This window comes from Eubalaena glacialis, chromosome 2 (assembly GCF_028564815.1).
Source record: "Eubalaena glacialis isolate mEubGla1 chromosome 2, mEubGla1.1.hap2.+ XY, whole genome shotgun sequence".
Classification (NCBI taxonomy): Eukaryota; Metazoa; Chordata; class Mammalia; order Artiodactyla; family Balaenidae; genus Eubalaena; species Eubalaena glacialis.
The window spans coordinates 108,738,738-108,765,642 of record NC_083717.1 but is presented as its reverse complement, the minus strand read 5'-3'; the positions used below and the strand labels follow the sequence as shown (position 1 = coordinate 108,765,642).

Genomic DNA, 26,905 nt, shown 5'->3' with positions numbered 1-26,905 from the left:
TCAGTCTCTGCCAAGGTCCGAAGGGGAAATGGACTCTCACTGCAAAGTTACAGGGCAGGCAGATTTCCTGCGGGTGTTAGAAAGAATGAGCCAATTATGACCCCTACTGCCCCGTCTCCACTGAGGTCCAAAGGGAGGTCTGAGCTTATGTTGCAGACAGAGGAATTGCCTACAGCCTTCAGGAAAGCCAGTCACGAGAGAGTAAGTTACCCTGTTGATCACATGGTCCAGAGACTGCTGTCACACTCCTTCCCTGGGTTGACACCTCTGTAAGGTCAGATCTGGAAGTGGGACAGTGAATGCCAAGTGAACGCCCTTCTCCAGAGAAGTAGAGCAGCTGATGGGGATGAGTCTCCGTCTTCCCTGGAGGTGTGGGCCCTCCCATGACCTGTGCCGCGTGTTTGCCTGCAGGGGACTGCTGGTTTCTCGCAGCCATCGCTTGCCTGACCCTGAACAAGCGACTGCTTTTCCGGGTCATACCCCATGAACAGAGTTTCACCGAAAACTACGCGGGGATCTTTCACTTCCAGGTGAGGTCAAGGGAGTGTAATTAAGAGGGCCAGCTGCTGTCTACTCACCACTGGACTCCCTGCCTTCACTTCCCAGTGGCTCCAGGAAAGGTTCCCACCCACCCTCCCGGCCATGGATGTGGGCAGTGATCCCCTTCAGGCCTCAAGCCTGTGAGGAAGCAGTTGTTTATCTCTTCCTACCCTCAAACCCCTACACCTTCCGCTAGGCCCCAGAAAGGTTGGAGGATATCCTGTTTGCTGACCTGTGGGTCTATTTTTGCCCCTCCAGCTGGCTGGCTTCTGTGTTATTACCGGCAGCCCTTCTCAAGTAAATCCCTAAGATACTAGCACTGGGAATCCAGAGGGCCCTTTAGGTTGTAAAGGAAATCCCATCCACGGCTGCAGCTCCTTTTTACTTGTGTCCCTTAAACACAGGTCTATACCAAGACTATCACGCACCCTTTCCAGCCTCTGGAAGAAAAGTCTGGTTAATCTGGGAACCAGGCTTCTGCTTCGGCCCAGCAATGAGTCTTTTGGTTCCAGAATCAATTCAGCCATTGGAAACTTTCTGGATCCAAATTGTCCTGGCAAAGAGCCAAACCCTGTGCTGGCCCAGAACTTAAATGAGCTTCGTATGTGGGCATCTAGCAGATATTGGGGTTCTGAGGCATCAATCTGTCTCCAGCCCTTAAGGCTCCAAATGTCCTGGGCTGACCCAGACCATCAGTTGATCTTCTATCCCAGGACTGAAGACTTCAGAAAGGGTCTTCTCTGCAAGTTCAGGATCAGTGTCCTGCTGCCGTCCCAGCTCAGGCAAGGCAGCTGGGCCCTGAATTTTGTTTCTTCAAAATCAAGCTACTCACCTCCCTCAAATATTTAAAAGGTCTGATATCTAAAGGATCATAAACACAAAGACCAGACAGATTTTTGCCCTCTTGTCCCTAAGGGAGAAAATGTCATTAGAAGGAAATTAAACTACATTTGGCTTTCTTGGGTCAAAACTGATTTGTTCAAAAAAGAACATCATCCAGAATTGAGAATATTGGACAGTGTTCCTGCTTTAGCCAGAGTATATTCTGGGTCACTTTACTTTTCCACGTCAATCCTTCTTCTTCAGCAGCAATTTCTACCTTATTTGTCATCAAGAAATACATAAATCATACATTACCTTCACCTAGACCAGTGGTTCTCAACCCTGACTGCATATCAGGATCAGTTGAGATACCTAAAAGTACTGATACCTAGGCCACACCCCAGACTTACAGAGCAGGAAAAGGAAAATCTCAAGCCCTCAGGTATGTAGGGAGCGCCTACCATCCCCCACACCGAGCTGGACTGTGTGGAAGAGAGAGTGGTTTGTAAACCACTTCTTGCCCTCAAGGAGCTCCCAGTCCAGTTAGAGAAAGAGTCACACACTCCAAACCCAGAATAATATGAACGAGCAGCAAGGTGCTTGGTATTAAGGAATGTGGGGTAGGGACACATTTCCCACTGGTAATCTGAGGACGTGACTCTGTGCTTGACGCTTCTGTGCAGTTCTGGCGCTATGGAGACTGGGTGGACGTGGTTATTGATGACTGCCTGCCAACTTACAACAATGAACTGGTTTTCACCAAATCCAACCACCACAATGAGTTCTGGAGTGCTCTGCTGGAGAAGGCTTATGCTAAGTAAGCAGCACTTTAGATTGAGGGGCAGGGCTAGAGGCGAGGAGGTGGACTGCAAAATCCAGCCCGTGTGTGTGTGTGTGTGTGTGTGTGTGTGTGTGTGTGTGTGTGTGTGTGTGTGTGTGTGTCTTCAACTGTGACACAAAGTCAGAGAAGATCTGGTCCAGGCAGCAGTGATTCTAAGTAAAACCACTAAGAGTAGAAATAAGACGTGTGTAGGAAATCTCTAGCTTTAGCTTCCCATAGTGAGCTCTTTAATCCTGCCTTCTTGGTGGCATTGCGAATCCTAGATGAGAGCATTATATCTTTGGAGCTCAGATCCCAGAGTCTGGCTTGGCTCCACCTCATGAGCTTGCAATATATTAATAAAGCCATGTTGTCTCTAAGCTTAGAAGCCCCACCCCAGCTACAAATGGCTTTAACAGAGCCCTGCCTCAGGCTCAGGGTATAGTGGAAAGCATCAGGAAGTGGGAATAGTGGGTTCCATCCCAGTGTTTCTCCTCTCTGTGGACTTAGCTGGTCACTTAGCCTCTAGAGCTCAGTTTCTCCATTGTGAAGAAAGGGAATCATAGTACCTATTCCAACAGCTTACAGGCTTGTTGGTGAACTGGATGAGACAACATCACAGGACCCAAGAGTAAAGTTCTGGTGGTAGGGGTACCTGGGTCATGTTTCCTAGAACCCTGTGACCCCAGATTGGTCTTCATCCTCTCTCTAAGGCTCCATGGTTCATATGAAGCCCTGAAAGGTGGGAACACTACAGAGGCCATGGAGGACTTCACAGGAGGAGTAACAGAGTTTTTTGAAATCAAGGATGCTCCCAGAGACATGTACAAGATCATGAAGAAAGCCATCGAGAGGGGCTCCCTCATGGGTTGCTCCATTGATGTAAGTCTAGGGTGTGGGATGCAGGGCAGGAAGCTGCCAACTATTGGGAAGCCTTACCCAGTGACTAGCAGCATAGGGCTTTCCTCTGGGACAGGGTGAATCTACTGTTTTAGGAAGGTGGAACTGGTTCTCAACTTTGAAAATTGGGGATTTCTCAAGGGAGAAGAGTTTGTGGAGATTTTCAATAAAGATATTCAGCAAGGACATTCTAAGCCCTGGAATTTAGGTGGAAATAGGTCCAGAGGCCTATGTCCAGTGCAGGCCTCTGTGGCCAGTGTTTCTCAGTCCCAGCATGCCACTATTAAGATGGCCACACACTTGGCTTATGGACCTGAGCCCACCAGTTCCCTAAGAAAGCCTCCCAGTCATTGAGCTTTGATTGTATCTCTCACCTGGGATACGGGCTTTGTGTTGTAATCTGGGAGAAACTCAGCCTGTGCAACAAAGTGGTGTGAACTGAGACCAGAGCCAAGAGTGAGGGAATGGCAGACTGGCCAGGAGACACACCTTTCCTGGGGGCTGCTCAATGTATAATAGTCTTGGCGATTTCCATTGCTGAGGAAGAGCCCCAAGCTAAATTCCTGTTCCTTCCTCTCCTAGTACACCCAGTAGATGGGGACGCTTGGGAAGACGAGCCAGCGTAAAGCACCCATGGATGAACATTTTCTTTCTGCATCACTGTTCTCCATCTTTTCTGCATTCATGCTCTACTTATCTCTCCTCTTTTCCTTTGTCTGTCCCCTCCCTTCTTTCTGTCTCCTTCCCTTTCTATCACCCTCCTTTGTTTGCTTTCTCTCCCTCCCCATCCCCTGCCCTCCCCGTCGGGCCTCAGGATGGCACAAACATGACCTATGGAACCTCTCCTTCTGGTCTGAACATGAGGGACTTGATTGAGCGGATGGTGAGGAATATGAATAACTCGCATCTCAGGGATTCAGACCTCATCCCTGAGGGATGCTCAGATGACAGACCGACCCGGGTGTGTACGCCTCTGATTGTCAGGGCTGACCATCCCTCCCACCTGCATGACCCGGCCCTGTTGTATGTGGTGTCAGACCTTCCTCAGCAGCCAGCACCTCACACACAGCCTCCTCCTGAGGCCTTCCAAGGGTCTGGGTGGGAATAACTTGCCCTCTCCGAGGCTCCTGAGGAAGGTGCGGGAGGCAGCTTTTGGAGGGAATCTCTGTGGGAGGTCCTTCAAACTCCATGGTCCAGGCAGTTTCTCTGATAACGAATTAACAGGCAGAAATACAAGAGAGACTTCATTCATTTTAAAGTACTTCTCTCTTTCTAATTTGTTCATTTACGTATTCAACACATATTTATTAAGCTCCTACTAGGCACTAGGCACTCTTCTAGCAAACAAAGAAAATTCTCTCCCCTTTGTTTAGGATTCTAGTGAACAAGCAGTCTCCCCCCAACACCCCCGCCCCAGAGCTTATATTCTAGTACTTTTAGAAGTAATACGCGCCATAGAGTAAAGCAGAAGAAAAATTAAGCTATATTTTCCCCATCTAAGGATAATAACATTTGGTATACGTCCTTCTAGTATTTTTCTATGCATACTATTAATCTAAATTTTTATTTTGAAATAGCTGTCATACTGTATGTATGACATACAGTGACTCTGTATGACTCTTTGCAGCATGCTTTTTTTCAGTTCGCTTTATATTCCTAATGTGCCAATGAGAATTATATTCTTAATGTGTCTGCTCTAACATTTTTTTAGTGGCTGCACAATATTCCACCATGCAAATAAGTTATAATTTATCTACCCAATACCTTATTATTGGGAATTTAGATTGTTTTCTTTTTCTGTTCTTGGCTATTATGTTTAAATGTTACGATGAACATCCTATAAGATACATCTTTGTGTCTGAACATGATGATTTCCTTAGGACAGATGGCCAGCAGTGGAATAGCTAGGTATGCATAAGTAATGCCACAAGAGTCATTTCAAGTGGCTCCCTCCCCCCTCCCCTCCCCCCACCCCTCCCCCCACCGCCTAGAACTGAGAGATGCATGCATCTCCTGCCCCCCTCCCTTTCTATTCAGCATGGTCTGGGTCCTATAAAGACTGGAATCTGGAAGAGGCTGAGATGCAAAAAGCCCTGGCCCTCCACACACCCCTCACCTTGAAAAGGCCTCCAGGCTGCTCCTCTTAAAGCTGTTATGCTATCAGGCAAAGTGAAGCCACAGAGATCCGTCTAGGGCTCACTGGGCTTTGGTGATCCTACCCCTCTGCCGAGGATCTCCTGTGGCTGCAAATCTCAAATGGAAGAGCTACCGCTGCTCTCTGAGGCACGGTCACGTCTCAGCAGGACTCTCCTCTGGCCTCCTCAGAATTCTCTCCCTGGGCACTTCTGATTTCTTGAGCATGTTCTGGGGGGGTGTGGAGGAGGTGAGGGGATGTAAAGATAAAGGGTTAGACCGACATGTTTTGTCTAACCCCCTTTTCTCAATCCCTTTCTCTTCCAGGAATAGTCAACCCTGGGTGGGCTCAGGGGAAGGGGAGCCCAATCCAGGGCAGCCTCCATCTGCCCCCACTTCCTCCTCTGAAAGACCCCAAGGGATCCAGAAAGGAGGTCTAGGCACGTTCTCACCCACCTCGTGCCCCAGCTCCATGTTGCTCTCCGACGGTCTGGGGAAACCACTTGTCTGGGCTGCATGTTCTTGGCTCTCTGAAAGGGCTAGTGAGGGCCTTCTCACGGCTGGGAGGCACACTTCCAGGGCGTGGAGGAGTCCTCGTCCTCGCAGAACCCAGGACGTGAACCAGTGTGAACTTTGTCTCAGGCAGCAACCCCTGACAGGTTGTCTGGTTTTCACTCCACAGACAATTGTTCCAGTTCAGTACGAGACAAGAATGGCCTGCGGGCTGGTCAAAGGCCACGCCTACTCGGTCACTGGGCTGGAGGAGGTGAGCCTGGCGGGGCTCGGCGGGACGGGACTTGAGGGGCTACTTGGGTGAACCTCCCGAAGTCAGGACTTGGCTTTCTGTGTCCCTTCACATCTGTAGAATTTGCCTCCAATCAGGCACTCAGGCCGAGCGCCTGGGGTTGGAGGAGGCCACTGGGACTGGTAGGTGGATCTTGCCACAAGACGGTGCTCAGTTTATGTTTGTTTTTAGTGCTAAAGATAGCAATTGCCCCAACATTTCCAAAGAACAAATAGAAAGCACTTTGGTTTTATGAAGTTGATATCATGGGCTCTTGTGTTTCTTGTTTTTCATGGTCAGTTCCAAGGTTTTCCTTCCCCTGGGATGTCTGGCCTTCACTGGGTCACGTCAGAGACAGGAACCTTGTCAGGCCCCTTGTGCACAGTTGGGCGAGTTGTGCCCTGTTCACAGAGATGGGCAGAGAGGGGCAGTCGTCTGCAGCAGCCCATGCAGCAACCAGGAGGAAGGGCCCCTTTTTCTGATTGATCCATCTGGAAGGGACATTTTCTATAGTTCCTCAGCCAGCAGGGGCGTTTTATTCTAATTCACACAGAGGCACCTTGTGCTAGCAGAGCCCTACATTATATTCCCTGCCTCCTCTCCCAAAGCTCTGAATGGCCAGATGCTCGCTGGGAAAATCACTTCTTAGAAGATGGCAAGGTGGTGGCCAAGCCTGACTCCTGCAGACTAAGCCCTAAGGTTCTGACCCATCACCCTGCCATCCCACAGGGGACTTGTGATTAGTGTCCTTGACCAGGGCCAGGCAGGACAGCCCCCTGTACAGGATTCTCTCCCCACTCCCACCCCAGCCCTCAGGGCAAGACAGCAGACCCCCTTTCAGAAAGGGCCCAAAGGGAGAAAGCTTTTTCTCTTTGCTCAAGGCCCTGTACAAGGGTGAGAAAGTGAAGCTGGTGCGGCTGCGGAACCCCTGGGGCCAGGTGGAGTGGAATGGCCCCTGGAGTGACAGGTGGGTGAGGGGACCCCACGAATAGGGGACAACAAGGCCTGGGGCAAGGCAGGGCTGGGTACTGAGCCACAAGAGTACTACAAATGCTTGGTCTAAAATCACCCTTAAAACCAAGGATCTGCAGAGGAGAAGAGGGGACGTGGGCTTCAGGGAAGGGCTGGGAGCAGAGCCACGGGAACCTGGGATCCAGAGAGCTTGCTGATGGCCACTGTCTGGAAAGGAAAGATGTCTAGAAAGCCTGGGCTAGGTCCAGGCAGGAGGGGAGTCTTGATGCAGGGGTCTGGACTGGACAGGTGACTTCCCTTCTTGGAATCTCTGTTGCCTTATCTGTAAAATGGGAACAACGTTAGCACCTACCCGGTGGGCTGTCATGAGGAGAAAATGCGGTTGTGTCAGAAGAGCGCTTAACCAGTGCTAAGATATCCTCTCCCTCACTGTCCCCATAAAGAGATGCACAGGCCCTTTGCAAGAACGTTACTGCTTATCACTGGGGGCAGCAAAAATAACACACCTGGGGAAGCTGCTATGAAGGCTCCAGAATGTTCACAAAGCCTTTATTGTCCCCCCCCAGTCACTGGCTCCTGACTCCACCTCTCTGGTTGGAGAGTAGGCCCTGGAGCTCCTTTATTCCCAAGGGGGGAGAGCAGGACTCAGCAGCTGGGAAGGACCACACCCAGGCTGTGTGTGTCCTTCAGCCCCTGGCTTACCTCAACATACCTCTCATCTCAGGGCACCGTAATTACTGGTTCATTCGGCCATTCATTCACTTAGCAAGTATTCACTGAGCACCTACTGAATCCCAAGCACAGGTCTAAGCACTGGGGCCCTTCCGTGAGCAGGCAGCCTCGCTTGGTAGCCCGATAAGGTGCTGATCCTGGTCTCCTTACCGTTCCCTTCTCTTATCCGTGCAACAAATCCCCAGTTCCTCAGTGTGCAGTATGTGCCAGGCCCCATGATACTGTCTGGGGACTTAGAAATGAACGCAGAGATTCAGGCCCTGCCCTGTAGGCTTTAAGGTCCAGTGGGAAGGACAGAAAAACACTAATGGTTGAGAGAAATGCTATGGTAAGGGTCACAAAGAGGGAGCCCTTCTCCTGGTCTGGGTGGGACAGGAAGGTAGAAAGTTGCCTGGAGGGAGTGGCATTTGAACTGGGCTCTCTGCTCTGGAAAGGCCCTCGGTGCCCCATCAGTTGTCTACTCCACCGGCCCGAGTCACCCACAGGGACCCTCGCTGTGTCCTCCAGTCTCAGATCTTGGTGTCGGGCCTTAACTCACTTTCTGCCAACACCTCCACTGCAGGGATTGCTGACAAGAGGGGCCCAGCCTCAGTCACACAAGGAGACTCCTCCCCCAACTCCCCACCACTGTGCCCCTCCTGCTGGTCTCAGGAATCTCCACTTCCCTCCGGTATTCCCTGGTTCCAAGCACTTCCTCAATCCCTTACCTCTCCAAACTAGTTTAGTTTCATTCTCCTCCACATGCCTAAAACACAAATGTGCTTTATTTCCTCCTTCTTCGGGAGAAAGAGTGTGTAAAACTGCCCAGCCTTTTAAAACACAAAACTGGGATGTTTCGTGGGGTGGCAGGAGGAAGGAGAAGTTTTCATGTTTGGTCTTTCTCTCAGTAACTCAGTTACTTATTAGATGACGGGTCAGTTCTAAAAGTTTTGCATGCGTTATTTCATTTCTTGCTCATCACAGCCCTGTGAGTAGGTGATATAATCATTCCCCTTTTGCAGTTGAGAAAACAGAAGCTGAGAGGGGTGAAGTGACTTGCCCAAGGTTACAGCTAGTACTGGTATGATTAAATTGAAATCCCAGTTTACCTATTTCCAGAGCCCAACTCCTAACTTTAAAGTGTGAGGAATGGTTAAAGATTCAGCCAGAGAAGAGTCAAGCCCTTATAAACCATTCAAAAAGCGTGGTCTTAATCCTGAGGATGGTGGGAAGCAATTATTGGGTTTTACACTGAGGGTATCAGATCAGATTTGCATTTCGATGGTTCACACTGGCTGCAGTTTGGAGATGACCTATTCTCTGAACTTATTCATATTTCTCTGACACCTCCTGTCCCAACTCACACCAGGCCTTCCCTTTCTTTTTCCTTCCCTAACTCCTCCGCTCTCCCTCCAGTTGGAAGGACTGGAGCTTTGTGGGCAAGAACGAGAAGGCCCGTCTGCAACACCAGGTCACGGAGGATGGAGAGTTCTGGTGAGTCCAGGACCCAAGAGGACCCTGCAGGGTAAGGGACGGGGTGGGAGCTGAAATCTCAGGCCTCTATCCCCGGACAGTGGCCGTCAGATTCCAGCCCTTGGGACATCTGGGCCCTGTTCTCCAAATCCAGCCAGAGACCCAGCAAGACTGAGGTTTTGAGAGGAGCCCAAGAGTCATGGTGATGACTGAGCCCAGGACCGGGCCAGCACGCTGTGGCTCCCGCCGCTCTGTGCCCCTCCACCACGCACGCTGCTCCAGCCACTTGCTCCCTCCCGGCCTCCGCGGAGCTGTTTCCCGAGCCGAGGAAACTCTACTTACTCTGCTCAGTCAATGCCCCCCTCACCCTCACTCAGATCATTTCTACTCAGCCTTCAAGTCTCAGATTAAAGGGAGCTTTCTTCAGGATCCCCTTGTTTTCCTCAGGATTGGGATTAATTTATCTGTGATACTCATCACCTTTAAAATTGCTTGCTTAATCGTCTGTCCTTCCCCAACTATTTCTCTTTCCCCTGGCCCAGTGCCTGAGCCCGGTGGAGGGGCACACAGTAACACTTTGGAGAAGTGAATTGCTGCCAAGCTCTCCCATCAATTACACATGAGTTTGAGTCATTATTGCAAGGGATACATCAGAACTGACAGTGCTGACCCTAAAAAGGAAGGACAGGGTCCTCTCCAGAATCATGACCAAGTGGCTCTGGACTATTTCATTGTGCTGTGTTAGCCCTGGAGTCTTACCTTTCCCAGCCTCCCATGTGGGTCTCTCTCTTCTTCCAACCTCTCAGGATGTCCTATGATGATTTCATCTACCATTTCACAAAGCTGGAGATCTGCAACCTCACAGCTGATGCCCTGGAGTCCGACAAGCTTCAGACTTGGACAGTGTCCGTGAACGAGGGCCGCTGGGTGAGGGGCTGCTCTGCTGGAGGCTGCCGCAACTTCCCAGGTGGGAGATGCTCTGGATGGGGGAAGGGTCCAAGCAGAACAAGTTCCAGGTAGAAGAATATTAACTAGCATTTGCTGAGTCTCTACGAAGTCCCAGACACACATTATCTTATTAAACTGTCCCTATTTTACTGAGAAGGACACCTCCATGCTGAGGAGTTTGCATTAAGGAGCTGGTAACAACTTTTAAGCAGGTTATTATGTCAGAACAGGACTGTGTTCATAATGCTGAGGATGGGACTGGAGGACTGAGTTAGCAGCTTCTGCAAGAATTCAAGCCAGAGATGAGGAAAGCCTAGGCCAAGCCAGGAGCAGCAGAGATGGGGGGGATGGGGCAGGTTGAGGGGAGGGAATACTGGGTGATGTGGAGAAGGAAGAACAACTTCAAGATTCCCACTCTGGGAGCCTGAGTAGATGGTGCCAGGGATGTAACATGAAACACACAAGAGAAAAACAATTGGTGATTTTGTTTGTTTGTTTTTTTTGATGGAGTCGGTTGTGGGGAGAGGAGGGGAGGGTGGGGAGTTTACTTTGGGACATGGGAAGTCTGAGGCACCTGTAAATATCCAGGTGAAGATATGTGATAGAGAACTGGATGCACAGATGAGAATGGTACTTGACTCTACGATAGGGACTCAATATAGATTTGTGGAAGGAAGGAAGAAAGGATGGAAAGAAGAGAGGAAGGAAAGGAGGGAAGGAGGGAAGAAGGGATGAAGGGAGGGAGGAAGAAAAAAAGAAAGATAAAAGGGACAAAGGGAGAGAGTCAAAAGAGAGATTGAGGCTGGGATCTGCAGCTCAAGCGTCACCAGCATGCAGGGAGCAGTTAGAAAGTGGGAGTTGATAAGACAGCCTAGGGAGGTAGAATGATGGGGTGAGAGAAGAGGCCTAGGACCAAATCCCAGGGACCAACAACACTGACGAGGCAGGTGAGGAAAGTGAAACCATCAGCAAAGACAGAGAATGGAAGTTCAGAGAGGAAGGAGGAGCCACACAGGCATCAGCGCAGCTCCATTTGTATACAGATGTAAAGGCTACCCCACACACACCAAATAATTAGACAAATGCCTGGATCATTTTTTTTCTGTACATATTTGAGCACCTAGGTGTGGGGGGATAGAGATAAATAGGTTCCCTCTGTCTCATCTCCCGTTCTGCCTTGTCTGAGAGGCAGATCTGAATGTACAATTCCTTTCTGCGGGGCACAGACACTTTCTGGACCAACCCTCAGTACCGTCTGAAGCTCCTGGAGGAGGACGACGACCCTGACGACTCCGAGGTGATCTGCAGCTTCCTGGTGGCCCTGATGCAGAAGAACCGGCGGAAGGACCGGAAGCTGGGGGCCAACCTCTTCACCATCGGCTTCGCCATCTACGAGGTGCGCCGTCCCTGACCAGCTTCAGACCACCTTTTCAGGGAGGAGGCTTTCGGGGGCTTCCCTAGGGGTCCCCCAGCTTCCCCAATACCCATGATCCCCCCAAACTCCTGATATCAGGCCCACTTGTGTCAGAACCTCTTAGAAGTTTGTAACGGGTGGAAAAAAAACCCCATCTAGGGGAGGTGGAGGGGGGCCAGGGCTATCCAGGTAGGTACACGGGGAGTCAGACCCCTGCATTTGCTCTATGATTGCTAGCATGCCCTTTTGGCAAGTTTTCCATCCCCATTCAGATCTGAAATCACAGAATCTGAGCACCTTCCTTTTCTGTTTCTCCCCAAGGTTCCCAAAGAGGTATAGAAGTGGAGCAGCCAGCAGTGCGTGCAGCGTTACCCGGGGGCCTGTGTCCACCTGTGGCACATCGGGGAGCCTCCTGTGGGGTTTGTGGGCAGGACTACGATAGGAGAGGGCCTTGCCCTCATTACTCAACTCCAGAGCCAGGGCCTCAGGGTACTGCATGGCCTCCTGACCACCGCCCCTACCATGTGCCCTTTCACCCCTCCCGCCAGAGACCGTCGCACACTCGCACACTCACACACTCGCTCACACTCACACACAGAGTCACACAGACACATTCTGAGGCTGACTGCCCTCTTTGGGGTGGAGGGATCGCCTCCCTCGGACCCCAGCCACAGCTCCCCCTGCCTCCTTGGGGTCCTTCCCCAGCCTGGAGGTGATCTGGAGCTGAGCAGCGGCAGTTGTGGTAAGTGGCCCTGAGTGGGGGATGCCAGAGTTGACACTCACTTCTGGATCACAACAGAAAAGGAAGGGGATATGGAGTAGGGCGCTATTTGAGGCCTTAGTAATCAGAAGTCGGTAGGTCACGACTGTGCAACGGGTGACCAGGGAATCGGCAAGGAGGACTCCCTGGAGGAGGGCTGTGAGCAGGGCAGGGCGTCCCTCCCGAGGGGCTCAGGTCCCTTGGGCTCTTCTCTCCCTCAGATGCACGGGAACAAGCAGCACCTGCAGAAGGACTTCTTCCTGTACAACGCCTCCAAGGCCAGGAGCAAAACCTACATCAACATGCGGGAGGTGTCTGAGCGCTTCCGCCTGCCTCCCAGCGAGTACGTCATTGTGCCCTCCACCTACGAGCCCCACCAGGAGGGGGAATTCATCCTCCGGGTCTTCTCTGAAAAGAGGAACCTCTCTGAGTGAGTCCCAGCCTGGCTTTTCCCCCTAAGAGCCCACATGGCCCATTCCAGAGATTAGAGGTGTGAGGCAGCTGGACAGGTCTCCTCCAGGAGTCCTGGGATATGCTGACCAGGCTGTACCTCTTCCCCTGTTCCCAAGCCACTGGCCACTTCTTCCCTACATCCATCCATCCCACAGATAGTTATCGAGCACCTGCTATGTCCCAGGCACTCTTCCTCTAGGCACTGAGGATAGAGCAGTGAATTAAACAGAAGGAAATCCCTGCCCTCATGGAGCTTAACATTCTAGCATGAGACGACAATGTACAGGAAAAAGTATACAAAGTACATTAGATTTAGATGAGTGATAAGGAGAAAAAATAAAGTGGGAAGAGGGATAGGAGCAGTTGGGGGTGATTGAACTTTTAGGATTAGGATAACCAGGGAGGCCAGCAAGGCCACATCCTGCCCACTTGGTCATCAGAGATGAGTTCATAGGTCCTGCCACTTTGACCTCTGTCCCTAAAAGAAGCACAAGGTCCATGGATAGGTGGCTGGGTAATGCATTTGGGGAAATCTGGACAAAGCCAACAGGAAGCCCTGTGTCTGCACTTGGCTGCAGGGAATGATACCTGTGGTGGAGGATGTTAGTTCCTGGGGTTCTCTTGAGGTCAGTGCCAACTTGACTCTGAGAAGCCAGGTGACCTGAGCAAATCCCCTCTGTGCTTCCTACTTACTCCTGGTGACACTGAGATACCCTCATGTTTGTGTTCCTCACAGGGGAGTTGAGAATACAATCTCCGTGGATCGGCCAGTGGTAAGTGGTTTGGCTCTTACGTGTGAGAAGGCCCAGGGGACAGGTGGGTGATGGAGGGGAGAGTGGGTATCAGCAGAGGGACGTGGGAGTCTGGGGTGTGCAGAGCAATTACTCCGTGTTACTGCAACTTCTGTATGGCATGGCCTGAAGTCATGGGACTTATGTCCTGGGGATATTTAGTTAGTCCAGGGGCTAGAAGGACAGAAGAGAGTCCCAGAAGGAGAAGCAGTTTGAACAATTAGGGGGAGGGATCAAGGCCACAGGAAGGGATGACAACAGCAGCAGCCAGCTCTGGATTCTGAGTTAGAATCTCACACAGAAAAAAACTAGCCCTACACTGGCTCTGGAGTCAGCGTCAAAACCCGGGTCCTCCACCTGCCAGCTCTGTGACCTAGACAAGTTATGTAACTCCTCTGACTCAGTTTCCTACTCTGTAAAATAGGGATGGTAATATGTGCCTTGCAAGGCTTTTGTGAGCTTTGAATCAATGAGATCATGTACATGAAGGGTCTGGCAAAGCACAGGCCCTTAAATGGTGATTATTGTTCACGTGTTTTACATCTTACAAGGTACTTCTCACATGTGTCATCTCACTTGATCCTTGCAAGGTTTCTGACATGTAATAATAAGGTCATTCTCCCTGATTTTCAAGTAAGGAAGCAGAGGCTCAGTGGGGTTAAATGGCTCCCTTGAATTCACAGAGCTTGTAAATGGCAAGGCTGGAGCTCACATCCAGATTCTCTGAGCCCAGACTCAGGCTCTGTCCCCCATCCCACGCCGAGGCCTGTCCCCCAGGGTGGGAGGCCCAGGGTTAGATGCACAGAGCTGGTGTGTGTTGGGGTTTCCTTGTGTTGAGCAGTCTTGTGACTGCCTTGGACTTTGGGCTCTGGCTAATAAATTGTCCCTTGTGTTCTGTGGGTGTGTCCTGGGCCAATAAGAGGACAGCAAATGCCCCACTGAGTTGTCTTCTGGGTAGTGACACTCATGGTTCTAATCCTGACCCTGTGCTAGTGGCAGATCTCCAAGTGCCTTCTGAATTATCACAGACACTGGTTTTAGTATTAAGTGCATTTGGTGCTAGTCTCATCTTTTGAATGTCAGTAATCAGTGTATTTATCAGACGTTGCAAACTCAAAAGCTTCTGGGGACTGGCATGTCACCTACCTGAGTGGAGCAGGCAGGCGTGGGGGTTTTGGTGTCCCTACACTGGTGTATTTGCCTGTAGTTCTCAACTGACCCTTGGTTTCAGTGTCGGAGAGACAACTGGTGTGGTGGTGTCTGCAGCAATCTGGAGGGTGCAGAGAGCTGCTGCTCCCAGCTCCCTGGATTGCTGTCACAGGGGGTCACAGGCCCGTGCAGCCTGCCAGGCCTTCTAATTTTACCAAAAAAACAAAACCCAAAACTCTGTAAGTCAAATAAAATTCATTTTCAGGCCAGTTTGGGTGAGCCACTTTTTTTGGTGTTTTAGTAACCAACTTCATTAAAAAATACAAAACATCTGCCAGAAGATCCCCTTCCTTGGCCATGTCCAATAGCAGAGTGGACCATAGAAGCAAAGCCCTAGCAGCCGCCAGTCTCTGGGCCTGGAGAATTCTCTTCTCCTTTCACCCTTCAGTCCCATTTGGCTCCATGTGACCTGGATTTCTGGACCCTGGAACCTCACCCCACACTGAGGACCAGGTCACAGGGAAGCCAAAAGCCACTGGGTTTTCTGGGAACTTGCTTTTCACTTATTCTGCATTTATTATTTCCTTTCCTTGTGCAGAAAAAGAAAAAAACCAAGGTGGGTGTAAGAGGGTGAGTGGGCAGAGAGCACGGCCTGTGTGTGCGCATGAGCATGCGTGCACTGGACTTGCCCCTCCCCCCAGCCCTCCACCTCCTTCCCTGAGCTCCTGTGGCATCTGTGGGTACACAGCAATGATAGCTAACGCTTGCTGAGCAGAGGCTACGTGCCAGGCACTCTTCTAGGTGTTTTCCATGGATTCTGTCAACCCTCACAGCAACTCTATCAGATTGGTACAGGCAGACCTCGGAGATATTGCAGGTTCAGTTCCAGACCAGCACAATAAAGCGAGTATCGGAATAAAGCAAGTCACACGAATTTTTTGGTTTCCCAGTGCATATAAAAGTTATGTGTATGCTATACTGTAGTCTATTAAATGTGCAATAGCATTAAAACTAAAAAAAAAGTACATACCTTAATTAAAAATACTTTATTGCTAAAAAATGCTAATCATCATCTGAGCCTTCAGCAAGTCACAGTAGTAACATCAAAGATCACTGACTGCAGACCACCATAACAAATAACATAATAATGAAAAACTTTGAAATATCAAGAATTACCAAAACAACACAGAGACACAAAGTAAGCAAATGCTGTTGGGAAAATGGCACCGATAGACTTGCTCAACACGGGGTTGCCACAAACCTTCCATTTGTAAAAAGTGCAGTATTTGCAAAGCACAATAAAACAAGGTATGCCTGTACTACTATTATCTCCATTTTCAAAGGAAGAAAAGGTACAGGCAGATTGACTAACTTGCCCAAGACCACACAGCCAGTAAGTGGCAGAGCCAGCCCTTGGAACCAGGAGGTCTGGCTCTGCAGTCTGTGCTCTGAACTACCACGTTATATTGCCCGCTCATAAGAGGGAGGGAGAGGATGGCCCTCCAGTGAAAATGGGCCTGACATGGGGGTCCTGCAGAAATCAGAAGGAGCACCTCTTCTTTCTCAGAAATCGGTTTGGCTAAGCTAAGCAAGGCTTGATACTTGCGGGTAATGGCAATGGGTTCTGTTCCTCAAGGGACAGTGAGAGAGTTGTGTGAGGATTTCCATGGAGAGTGAGGGCCTTGTGATGCCAGCTGCCTGCTCTGCAGACAGGACTGCTCCTTCTCCCTCCTCTATTTCCCTGCCTGCTCCCCACTCCTCCTTTTTTCTTAGCTTTCTGCGGAAGGGGTGGTGAGGACGCCCAGAGGGGCTGTCACTGCCAGGGCTCTTGTTCCAGGTGAAGCCTGTTGCAAATCCCCTCCTAAACAGTGACCTCTCTCTCTGAACTAAGCCCTCCTATGTCATGGGCCCTGATGGACTCTGCTTGCTGTGCGTGTCCAGACGGCCAAGGGGAAAGGGGAAAAGAAGCTTCACTGGCACAGCCCCAGAGGAGCTGCTCAACGTGACTGGTTTAAAGGGGAGAAATGAGGAGAGCTACCTGGGCAGCTTCCCCTCCTGGGGTCTTAAGGAATAGTCCCTCCTGGGTGTCCTGGTTAAGACCACTTTGCTGTAAGGACACCATCACTAAAGGTGACCATGTGTGCTAAGAGCATCTCAGGGGCCTCAGATGAAAGCTTCCATCTGAGACCAAGGTCACTGTTTCCCTTGTGTGGTTTTGGAACTCGAGATTACAGTTGTAATCAACCCCATCCTTGCTCCACTCACCCCGTAACTTCCCCATAGTCTTCAGGGTGGTAGTGCCTACAATAACGGTGCCCCTTTTAGAATTCTGGTTTGACCACCCAGAGTGCCATCCAGAAATGACTGACCTTTGGGCATCCTCAAGCCCACAGAGCAGTAGCCATAGGCTATCAGACAAGGTTTGGTGTTAGTGTTCATGACAGCGTCTGGAAGGATCCATCACAGGGGTCCTCCAAGCACTGGAGCTGATGCAGACCAGAGCTGAGATTCATCAAGCACCTAAGCACCTAACACTGCATATTAAGGCACTGTGCTGGGGGTAAAATATACATTGTTTTCATTACAACAGTATCTACAAGGTAGGTGCTGTTATGATTCCCCTTTTATAGATGAGGATAAAGACTCAGAAGTACTTGCCTAAGGACACACAACTAATGGAACTGGAAATCATATTTGTCTGCTCCAAAACCCATGTTTCTTGCCCTCAGCTCTCTGGTGCAGGCCCCTTACACTCCATTGCCTGTGTTGCCCAGACCCACACTTGGGCCCCAAGATGTGTGCCTGGCAGGGGTGCCCCATGGCCACACCATGTCCATGGGCACACATCCCCACCTCAGACTGTGAGCCCCACTTGCTCTGGGATTCCCTACAAGCATCAGTTACTTGAACAAGACCCTTTGCTTAGAAGGCAGAGCAAGCCAAGGTATTTGGGGCCTGCTGGGAGCCAAAGCCCAGGAAGCTCTTTCCATAGGTCTGTCCATTTGTGCTGTCCCAGACGAACAGTATGGAAAGGCAAATGGGGACTCAGAGAGCGGTCAGGTTCCATTTCTGCTCTGAGAGACTCTGATTGCCCCCTTGCTCTCTGCACTGCAGCCACCAGCCTAGCCTTTCTCCTCTGGCTTCCCCTGTGGGATGTATACACCAACCAGCACTGGCACAGCATGGCAGCTGCTCTCCACCCTTTTATATCCTCCTCACTTGCATGAGCATGTCTGGCAAATACCCCTTATATTTGTGTAGCATCTCAAATGTTTTTGCAATACAATTTTACATTCAGTATCCCATGTGATCCCCTTAAGAGCCCAATGAGAAAGGCAAAGCAGGTTTTATCATCCCCATTAACGGATGAGTAAACCGAGTCCAGAGGATATTTCTCAGATGTGAGGGGTACGGCTGGGACGCCAGCCAAGTGTTCTGACCTCACTCACTGACCATGCCATTAATCAGAGTCCTTTTTTCAATGTGTCCTCTGCCGAGTCCTAGAGGTTCCTTGGAGGTGCCTCAGTAGCTGCCATGGTGATGTGGGGATGCTGAGGGAAAAAAGCTCTGCCTTCTTCATCAAGCAGAGAAGCTCTGTTTTTAATGACTTCTGGGGAAATTTAATTTGAACAGGGTTTCCATTTGAAAAAAAAAAATCTACAAAATACTTGAAAATCACTGCACTAGATCATGCTGCTTTTAGCATTCTTAGCATTTTCACGTGTACTAACTACCTTGCTTAATCCTGATAATTCTACCATGAGGAGATAAGGAACTGAAGTCCGGAGAGACTTAGCATCTTTCCCCAAGTCACACAGCTTGTTAGTGGCAGAGATGGAGGTTGAACCGAGGTTCAGGAACTCCCGACTCTGCTCTTTCCCTCTTCACTGGACAAAGCTGGTCCAGGAGGGAGGTTGCCTCCTTGTGCCCACTCAGCCAGTAATCCTTGTTTCCTTCCTGCCCCCTCCCCACTTCCCTCCTCTCTCCAGCCTATCATCTTCGTTTCAGACAGAGCAAACAGCAACAAGGAGCTGGGTGTGGACCAGGAATCAGAGGAGGGCAAAGATAAAACAAGCCCTGATAAGCAAGCGAAATCCCCACAGGTTTCTGAGCATGTGCATGAATGGGGTAGCCAGCACACAACTGAGGTCTATCCTCTTGGGGTGCATGGCGGTTGGAGGGGCCACAGGGGTGGGGTGTCCCTTTAACATCTAGAGGTTTGGGTTTGTCCCACTGACCTTTTCTCTCATCAAGTTCTCCTAAAATTTGGGATGCTGCTTGGGTGAATGTCTTGGGGTTGGCTGCCACACCAAGCTGGTCCTAGGCCTGGGAAGGACAGGCTGAGCCTCCCTGCTGGAGCCCAGCCAGCCAGGAAAGAAAGAGGGATGCAAAGCCTAAGACAGAAGCAGCTTGAGATGGAACAACTCCTGTTTCCTGGTGTCATTAACAATGGGGAGGATAAAGAATAGTAGTGGAAAGGGGGGATGACACCAGAAATGGAGTCCTCCAGAGCTCAGGGGACAGTGTTAAGAGTGGGGAGAGGTGGTCATATAAAGCTTATAGGAGGTTAGACTAAGAGGCAAGAGTCCACAGATAAATCCAGGGCTATCTCTATCCTGTAGTGCCCATGCAACGGAGTGGGGAGGGGAGGAGGGTCCTCTGAAGATTTGGCCTTGATGACAGAGGCAGCTGGAGGTATCAGATTGGTCTGGCCCCCTCTGTCCTGCTGGGGCTGGTTTGGTTGGGATGGTCAGGCTCAAAACAGTGGAGAGGGCTCTAGCTGGTGGGGATGGGGGGAGAGGACCAAGAGGGCTGTCTACATGATTGCAAAGCTAATATACCTCCTCTGGTTAGAATGTCTGAGCTGCGGGGGTATGGAGTGAAGGGTCACTTGGGCCTAGACGACTCTCACTCCAGATCACCAGGTTCAACTGAGAAAGAAGAGCATTTGCCGTGCACCCAGCTCCTGCTGCCACCTAGGGCTGTTTTAGGCACCTGGCTCCTTCAGTCCAGAAGGAACTTTCCTCTCGGGTCTGTCCATCTCCCTGGTCCTCACCAACCAGTTTTCCTTTGCACTTCCACAGTCAGAGCCCAGCAACGCTGACCAGGAAAGTGAGGAACAGCAGCAATTCCGGAACATTTTCAGGCAGATAGCAGGCGATGTGAGTACCTCCAACCTCGACTCCCACAGACACTCCTCTCCTTGATTAACTGCTCAATTTGCCAGTTATTTCATTATGGTTCAGTAGAGGTCATTTTGGCTTTTGGTGGAAACAGGGTATATGAGTGTAGCGCAGAAATCCACAAGTGAAGTCCTTGAGTTTTTGACCAACACACCCACTGGGTGGCTCTGAGCTGCCCACTGCAGTCTGGACAGCTGAGGCTGCAGTGTGTCTTCCTCAGAAAAGCCCCAGCTTCCCCATGACAGAATAGCCCTGACAGGGACTTTACAACCATGGACAGCTGGGATTTGTTTTGCAAAGCCTATGCTCCATCAGTTGCTGTACTCTTGTACCATGACTCTCTTCTCCCTTCCTCCTCAGGACATGGAGGTCTGTGCAGATGAGCTCAAGAATATCCTTAACAGAGTTGTGAACAAACGTGAGTGGCTCAAACTCTGTGAGAAACAGGTGGGTGGTGGGGGCAGTGTGTGTCCAGTTATCTGAAAGCAGCTCCTCACTCTTCTCCACACCTCCCAGATAAAGACCTGAAGACACAAGGCTTCACGCTGGAGTCCTGCCGTAGCATGATTGCTCTCATGGACGTATCCTTCCTGCCACCCCTTCCCAAGCCTCTGTCATCAGCCCCTGTGCAGCCTCTGGGGGCTAGGGCAACAATGGGGGGGAGCCCAGTCAAGCAGAGGGGCTCAAATTCATGCCCGAGGAAAGATTTAAGGAGGCCCTGAGTTAGAACTTCCTGGCTGCTGGTCTGAAAGGGGCTGTTGGAAGAGGTACAGTTGGGAAGAACATTGGCCCCTGCTCTTAACCTCAGGCCTGGGATTCTGCCTGAGGCCCTGCCTAAACGAAAGTGGTCCTTAGGAGAAAGGTTCCCTGGGTTATAGAGCAGGCATTAATTTTGACTCGGGAAGCATAGAGGGGGGTGTTAAATACCAGTACAGGGCAGAATGGGATATCCTGGGCAAAGCCCTCCTATGGGGCTACCTTCCCTGCACAGCCCCCTAGAAAGCCCTCTCCCAATCCAGGGGGATTTTGCTATGTGCCCTGTAGCCCTGACTTCCTTGCTCCAGACAGACGGCTCTGGGAGACTGAACCTGCAAGAGTTCCATCACCTCTGGAAGAAGATTAAGGCCTGGCAGGTGGGATGAGAGAACAAAGGTGGGAGTGAGGAAGGGACTGATTCAGAGATTCAGCGTGCGACCTCTGTCCTCAAATTTTCTATTGCCAGAAAATTTTCAAGCACTATGACACAGACCAATCCGGCACCATCAACAGCTATGAGATGCGAAATGCAGTCAATGACGCAGGTGTGGGGAAGAAAGGGGGTGGCCAGGATGCGGACTGGAGCCAGTGGGAGCAGGAATGGGAGGGGAGGATGGGGCCACTTGGGCCCTACTGGAGAAAGGAATGAGAAAGGGCTTCCCGTTTTCCTCTCCCAGGCCACAGAGTGACCAGGAGGCAGGGGAGATAGCAAGCAGGCCTGAGGACTTCAAGCCTACCTCCACCTCTCCTGTGCTCTCCCCAACAGGCTTCCACCTCAACAACCAGCTCTACGACATCATCACCATGCGCTATGCAGACAAGTACATGAACATCGACTTCGACAGTTTCATCTGCTGCTTCGTCAGGCTGGAGGGCATGTTCAGTAAGTGGAGAGCTACCCTTTTGCTCTCTTTGCCCCTCCTGCCCCGTCTCCTGCAGCGACAGCTGTGGTGGCGGGAATCTCCACTAACTGACCTACTGTATGACCTTGGACAAATCCCAATCTACTCTATTCAGATTGAACAAAGGTGAAGGCCCTCTTTAGGCTCAGAATGGGATGGCAAAGGGAGGGTTACTGGTGGTACTTTGCCTGGTAGATTTTTGTGCTGAAGAGCAGCACTGAGCACATGGTCCTGTTAAGAAAAGGTAGAGCAGTGGAGGGGGACTGAGCCTTTAACTGGCCTCTGGCCTGTGCGTTCTTCCACACAGGAGCTTTTAATGCATTTGACAAGGATGGTGACGGTATCATCAAACTCAACGTTCTAGAGGTAAAGCCTAATAGAAGCAGTACAATCCCCCTGTACCTTAAAATTCGAGGTAGAGGAATCCATGAGGAAGACTGGACACACTATGTGCTCCTCACTTCCCAACGGTGGTGGAGGGATGGGACGGGAAAGGAACATAAAAGGGAGCTCACGGCTCAGCAGGATGTGGCTCATAGGGAACGTGTACTGGGGGAAGGCTCCAAAGAGGCCTCAGTTCTACAATGACTTTATGCTGGAAAATATGTACCTTCTAGGAGAGATCTGTGGGAAGGATGCAGTAAACCGCTGCTTCTCAGAAAATCTTCCCAGTGTCTGGCATGCTGGGGCTGTCCCTTTCCTCTACCCTGTTAGATCCCTAGGGCTGGGCTCTCTTTTCTTGTTTGCATTCTGATCTTGGGACTTCCTCTTTCAGTGGCTGCAGCTCACCATGTATGCCTGAACCAAGCTGGCCTCATCCAAGGCCATGCAGGATCACTCAGGATTTCAATTTCACCCAACAGAGCTAGAGCCACTTACCTCAAAGGACACAGTAGCTGCACCCCCAGCAGACCTCCAGGCACCTCATCGGTCTTGTTCCTCCTCTACTCACTTCCTTCTCAGCCTCAGGGTATCTGTCCATCTGTCATGCCCAGCCTCACCCTTTAGTTAAGGAATGGGGAAGGGAGAACAACTCTGTCCCTGTGCCACATGGAGGCAAGTGTCTCTGTCTGCCTCAGCTAGCCATGGCCCAGTGACAGCTTTGCTTGGAGTCTGAGTGGCCTCAGCTCTGAAGCAAATACTCCCTTTAGCTTGCCCTCGGCTGTTCGCAGAAGCATTTGCCAGTGGCACTCAACACTTCCTGGTGCTAGAGCCCTCTATCACCTTTATATTCTCCCACTCATGGGACAGCAGCCCAATGAGCATTTGGTTCTGCCTGACTGTTTCAGGATGGGCCTGCTCCAGAGTAAACTAGCTCAGTGGAAGAGGGTTGGACACTTTGGGTTATCTGACTCATAAGTCTGGTTGCATTTTGAAAAAAGTTGATCTAAATAAAGGCACCTGTATAGCTGGCTTGATCGTGTTTTGTTTTCTCACATTTAGATGTCAGCCATAGCAGGGATGAGTAGCTCCAATCTTACCCATCATGTATAGAGAGCCGTAGTTTCAGAACACAGCAATGGAAAATACACACATACACAAATAAATCCTAAACCTCACTTTAATCACGCCTTTTGCTATTTCTTGAGCACAGGAATCACTCAAATACTTTCCAAGATACATGAGGAAAGGAAGGGGAATAGCTGTTGGTGTCTAGATCAAGACAAAATGGGTCACCTATAACCAGAGGGGCCAGTTACCTGAGTGTAATGGAGCAGAGATAAAGTTTTTAATCCTAGTTCCTCCACTAATATTGACCTACTGTATGACCTTGGACAAACCCTTATACGTAGCTGTCTGCCGAGCTTATCTGGACCATGATCTGTGGCATATCTACAACCATCTTTCATTTTCTACCCAATTTCCTTCTTCTTCTCTATACCAATGTGGAAAAGAAGGGTTTGGCTATGAATATGCAGATAAGGTAACAAAAATAAACAATTAGTAAAAGTACTTTATTTTCCCCTTATATTTGCTTTATATCTTGCTTTACAAAGTTAGGAAGTTTGCAGCTTTATACCAAAACGTAAGAAGGCTAAGCTATTTGCTTATAAACATTTTTGCAGTCAAGTGTCATCTGATTTCATTCGTCTAACCCATATTCAATTAAAAAAAAAAATCAGACACTAAGGGTGCTGGCACAGCTCTAGGGCATATATTTCTCTTGAGTAGGAGAAAGATCTTCAACAGCCTTTCCTCCTTGACTCCCTCCTCCCCCAATTCAATTGGGCTACTACCTTGAATTTAGAGGAAATCTGGGAAACGTTAGTCACCATGTGACCCAGCAAGGCCACATATTTGGGGGTTGGAGGTGAAGTTAGAGGTTATTGTCTGGTAAGCAGTAGGTTTGGTTTAATCAGGATTTCACATCCACTTGTATATGGAACTCAGTATAACCCAAATCATCTCTACCACAGCTTCTAATTCTAACCATTAGACAGCTTCTCTGAAATCCTGAGGAATCTGACGATTTGGGGCAGGGATAAAATCACTGTTTTAACAATGTGGCAGGCATGGCCTTCTTAACAGTTTTAGGAGTTCTCCTTTAGGTAACAGGAACAAAATTTATAAGACAGCGTATATAAATTGCAAACCAGAGGGTACATGCTGTTTAAATCCCACTTCACAATATACTTTCATTTCCCCTCCAATGAATTCTCTTCCATAAAATATACCATACCATTCCGCTAAGTTTTGTACACCTACTCCCACCAAATCATCCACATACCTAGTCACTAAAGTTGTGCACTGTATAACCTACCAAAAAACAAAAAACAAAAAACCCTTTGTTTGGCAAATAATCACTTAAATGGCAGTGATGTTGCCTATAAATTATAGATAGGTCAGGAGCTAAACACTCAACTGCTAACTCTTCTGAGGCAGAAAAAAAATTCTCCACAAAAGCAGGAGTGTAATAGCAATGACGTTCTCTCAAATTCAAGTAACATCAGGTCAAGATAACTTTGTATTGTGTTTAACTGCTTTATACTGAGTAGAGCAGTATACCAAAATTTTGAACCTGATTAAAACTTCAGGATAAAACTTGAAGTGACTGATATTTCATCAGAATAAACTGCCATTAAAACCCTAGCATATACACACAAAAGGATTTATGCTATGGTTTTCTTGTCTTCTAGCTGTTAGAAGTAAACACAAGTAATTAAAAATAACATTCTAAAAATGGCCTCCAATTCCTTATAAGAAATGAGTTGTGTTTTGTCAGGTCATGTAACAATTTCCTTCCTCAACTAAGTACTAAATATCAGAGCCAACACAAATCCCTGAGCCACTGCTCTACTCTGAGGGGGAACAGAAGGCCAGAATCAGCCAAGACATTGTAGAAGACTTAAAACAAGACTTTTGCATAACTTTCAAGACACTTAAAAGTAATAACATACAACCATAAGCAGCCAAGATGCTTATGGTGCCTTTATTTCTAAACAGATGGCTACAACAGTGCATTTAGGGCAATTATACTAACCTGGTGTTAAACGAATTTTACACATTCTTGAAACAAAAACATTATTGCCACGGCTTCAAAGAAAATTCTTGTGAAATGAGGAAAAGTATTACAAGCATAGGTGCCCACGCGCATACACATGTACAAGGAACATCCACAACTGCACACATCAAGGCAGATAGACTGTGCACGATTCTATGAAAGTTAAGCTCAAATCAGTTTTTACTGATTCTATCAGTCTGTTCATACCTACAACAGTTCCCCATGACTGCCCAACACCTCACATACCCGCTTCTAGCTGTACAGAGGCTCCACCACTCTCATCTTTTCAGACATGTCCTCAGGCAGGACAGAAGGGCACCTACGCAACAGAGTATGCAAGACTTCCTTAGCACGCTGCCCAGCCAACGTGGAAATGTGGGTTCACTACAGCCCAAAGGAAAATGCCAGGTTTAGCAATAAATCCAAACGTACTTTCCTGGGAATCACCATTCCCAAACCCACAGAACAGCTTAGCTTCTCTGGTCACCTGTACAGGAAATGGGGTGAGAGATGGGAATGCTTGCTCTCAGACAGAAACAGCACACATAAACTTTATGCAACAGGATCTTCTCTGTTCTCTCTCAAGTATCATGCAAATCTCAATAGTGTGGTCAACACAAGAGTTCTGCCATTCATAAGGACAGAAGTAAATAGCTTGTGGAGCCATTCATTACCTAGATGTAGCTTCTAGATTAGTTCTTAATGTCTTTTTTGGATCCAGTAATAACCACTGGAGGCTTCCCTGGAAAAAAAACACCTACTTAGTCTTACACACAATTCCAGGGGGTTTGGATACCCTCTTGAAACCTATCCATGAACCCCTGGGAAGTCCCCCTGCCCCAGAGCCTGAGTGAAGACATGTGAGTAGAAGTGTGTGCACTAAGATGGGTGGAGATAAACCTGGATGCTCTGCAGTCCTAGGAAAGAACAGGCATCACATCTGAAGCTTGGTATGTGGCGCTGGGCTCTTCTCCCTTTTCCTCTCTCTCTCTGTAGAATCTTTCAGAGTTTTGAGAATCTAGAAACAAAAGGCTGGAAAGCAACACCTCCATGGCTTCTCTTAAGAGTCCAGAGAAAATCCAAAAACAAAGCAGTCTCATGAAGGCTTTGTTCATTTGGCTGCTCTCAATGGACAGGTAGGGTCTTTCCCTTCATCCTACTCCACCCTTCCTTCCCAGCTAGTGGGGAGGTGAAGGCAAGACATTAGTCTTTAAGAAGCCTGCTTGAGGCCTTGAAAACTATATTCAGATGCTTTATCCTGACTCCCCCATTTGCGTACTGCGGGTGGGTGGAAAGTACCCTGTGAGCCCAGAGGAAGTATATGATGGCTACTGTCAGTCTAGGCACAGCCAGAGAATAGAAGAGTGGGGTTTGGCAATGAAGTAAATGAAAAGGTTTCAAACCCACAGCCCGCCTGGAGAGAGTCAGAAGCTGGAAAGAGAGATAAAGGTTATACCTCCAGTTAGAACAGCCTGCCAATAACTGCAGTGAGTGCCCAGGTCTAACAGTGAGATTTCCAAGTAGATGTTAGGTCTATGCACTGCCTTGAACTGAGCACTCTATCAAAATCTGCAGAAGTTCAATAGGAAGTACTGTCTGTAAGGACTTGTCATTACGTGATTTGCTGCCTGAGTTCCTAAAATATAATCAGCAGAGCAGTTACTCTAACTGTTAAAAACCTACTGTGTGTCCCTTTAGCATTTAAAGCCAGCTCTGTCTATCCACAAAGAGCATACTGAAACACACTGTACATAATTGTTAAGAAAGGAAACTATTTGCTTCCAATTTAAATATCCAGCTGTTACAATTAACTGATTGTAATAATTAAGGAGAAATTAAAACTGATCCTAAAAATCTAGCATTGGACAAATTTGTACTTAAAAGCCTGCCTA

At 49.1% G+C, this 26,905-nt stretch overlaps 1 protein-coding gene across 8 annotated transcripts in view; it reads left to right on the top strand.

The window, feature by feature from the left end:
• Nucleotides 1-22,326, top strand: part of LOC133084193 (calpain-3) — a 128,670-nt gene extending 106,344 nt beyond the window's left edge. For 2 of the 8 annotated variants that reach the window (XM_061180429.1, XM_061180433.1), the window contains 22 exons: nt 412-530; nt 2,046-2,179; nt 2,896-3,064; nt 3,897-4,043; nt 5,898-5,981; nt 6,881-6,966; nt 9,099-9,176; nt 9,962-10,122; nt 11,330-11,499; nt 11,839-11,850; nt 12,499-12,707; nt 13,467-13,503; nt 15,269-15,286; nt 18,660-18,773; nt 19,755-19,832; nt 20,214-20,271; nt 20,370-20,434; nt 20,918-20,986; nt 21,076-21,154; nt 21,376-21,492; nt 21,819-21,877; nt 22,287-22,326. In XM_061180429.1, the coding sequence (XP_061036412.1) occupies nt 412-530; nt 2,046-2,179; nt 2,896-3,064; nt 3,897-4,043; nt 5,898-5,981; nt 6,881-6,966; nt 9,099-9,176; nt 9,962-10,122; nt 11,330-11,499; nt 11,839-11,850; nt 12,499-12,707; nt 13,467-13,503; nt 15,269-15,286; nt 18,660-18,773; nt 19,755-19,832; nt 20,214-20,271; nt 20,370-20,434; nt 20,918-20,986; nt 21,076-21,154; nt 21,376-21,492; nt 21,819-21,877; nt 22,287-22,313 (2,090 nt within the window). In that variant the 3' untranslated portion in view covers nt 22,314-22,326. Of the gene's footprint in view, nt 1-411; nt 531-2,045; nt 2,180-2,895; nt 3,065-3,896; nt 4,044-5,897; nt 5,982-6,880; nt 6,967-9,098; nt 9,177-9,961; nt 10,123-11,329; nt 11,500-11,838; nt 11,851-12,498; nt 12,708-13,466; nt 13,508-15,268; nt 15,287-18,659; nt 18,774-19,754; nt 19,833-20,213; nt 20,272-20,369; nt 20,435-20,917; nt 20,987-21,075; nt 21,155-21,375; nt 21,493-21,818; nt 21,878-22,286 lie in introns of all 8 variants that reach the window. The other 6 variants (XM_061180436.1, XM_061180437.1, XM_061180435.1 and 3 more) reach the window with 4 other exon arrangements.
• The last annotated feature ends 4,579 nt before the right edge of the window (nt 22,327-26,905 follow it).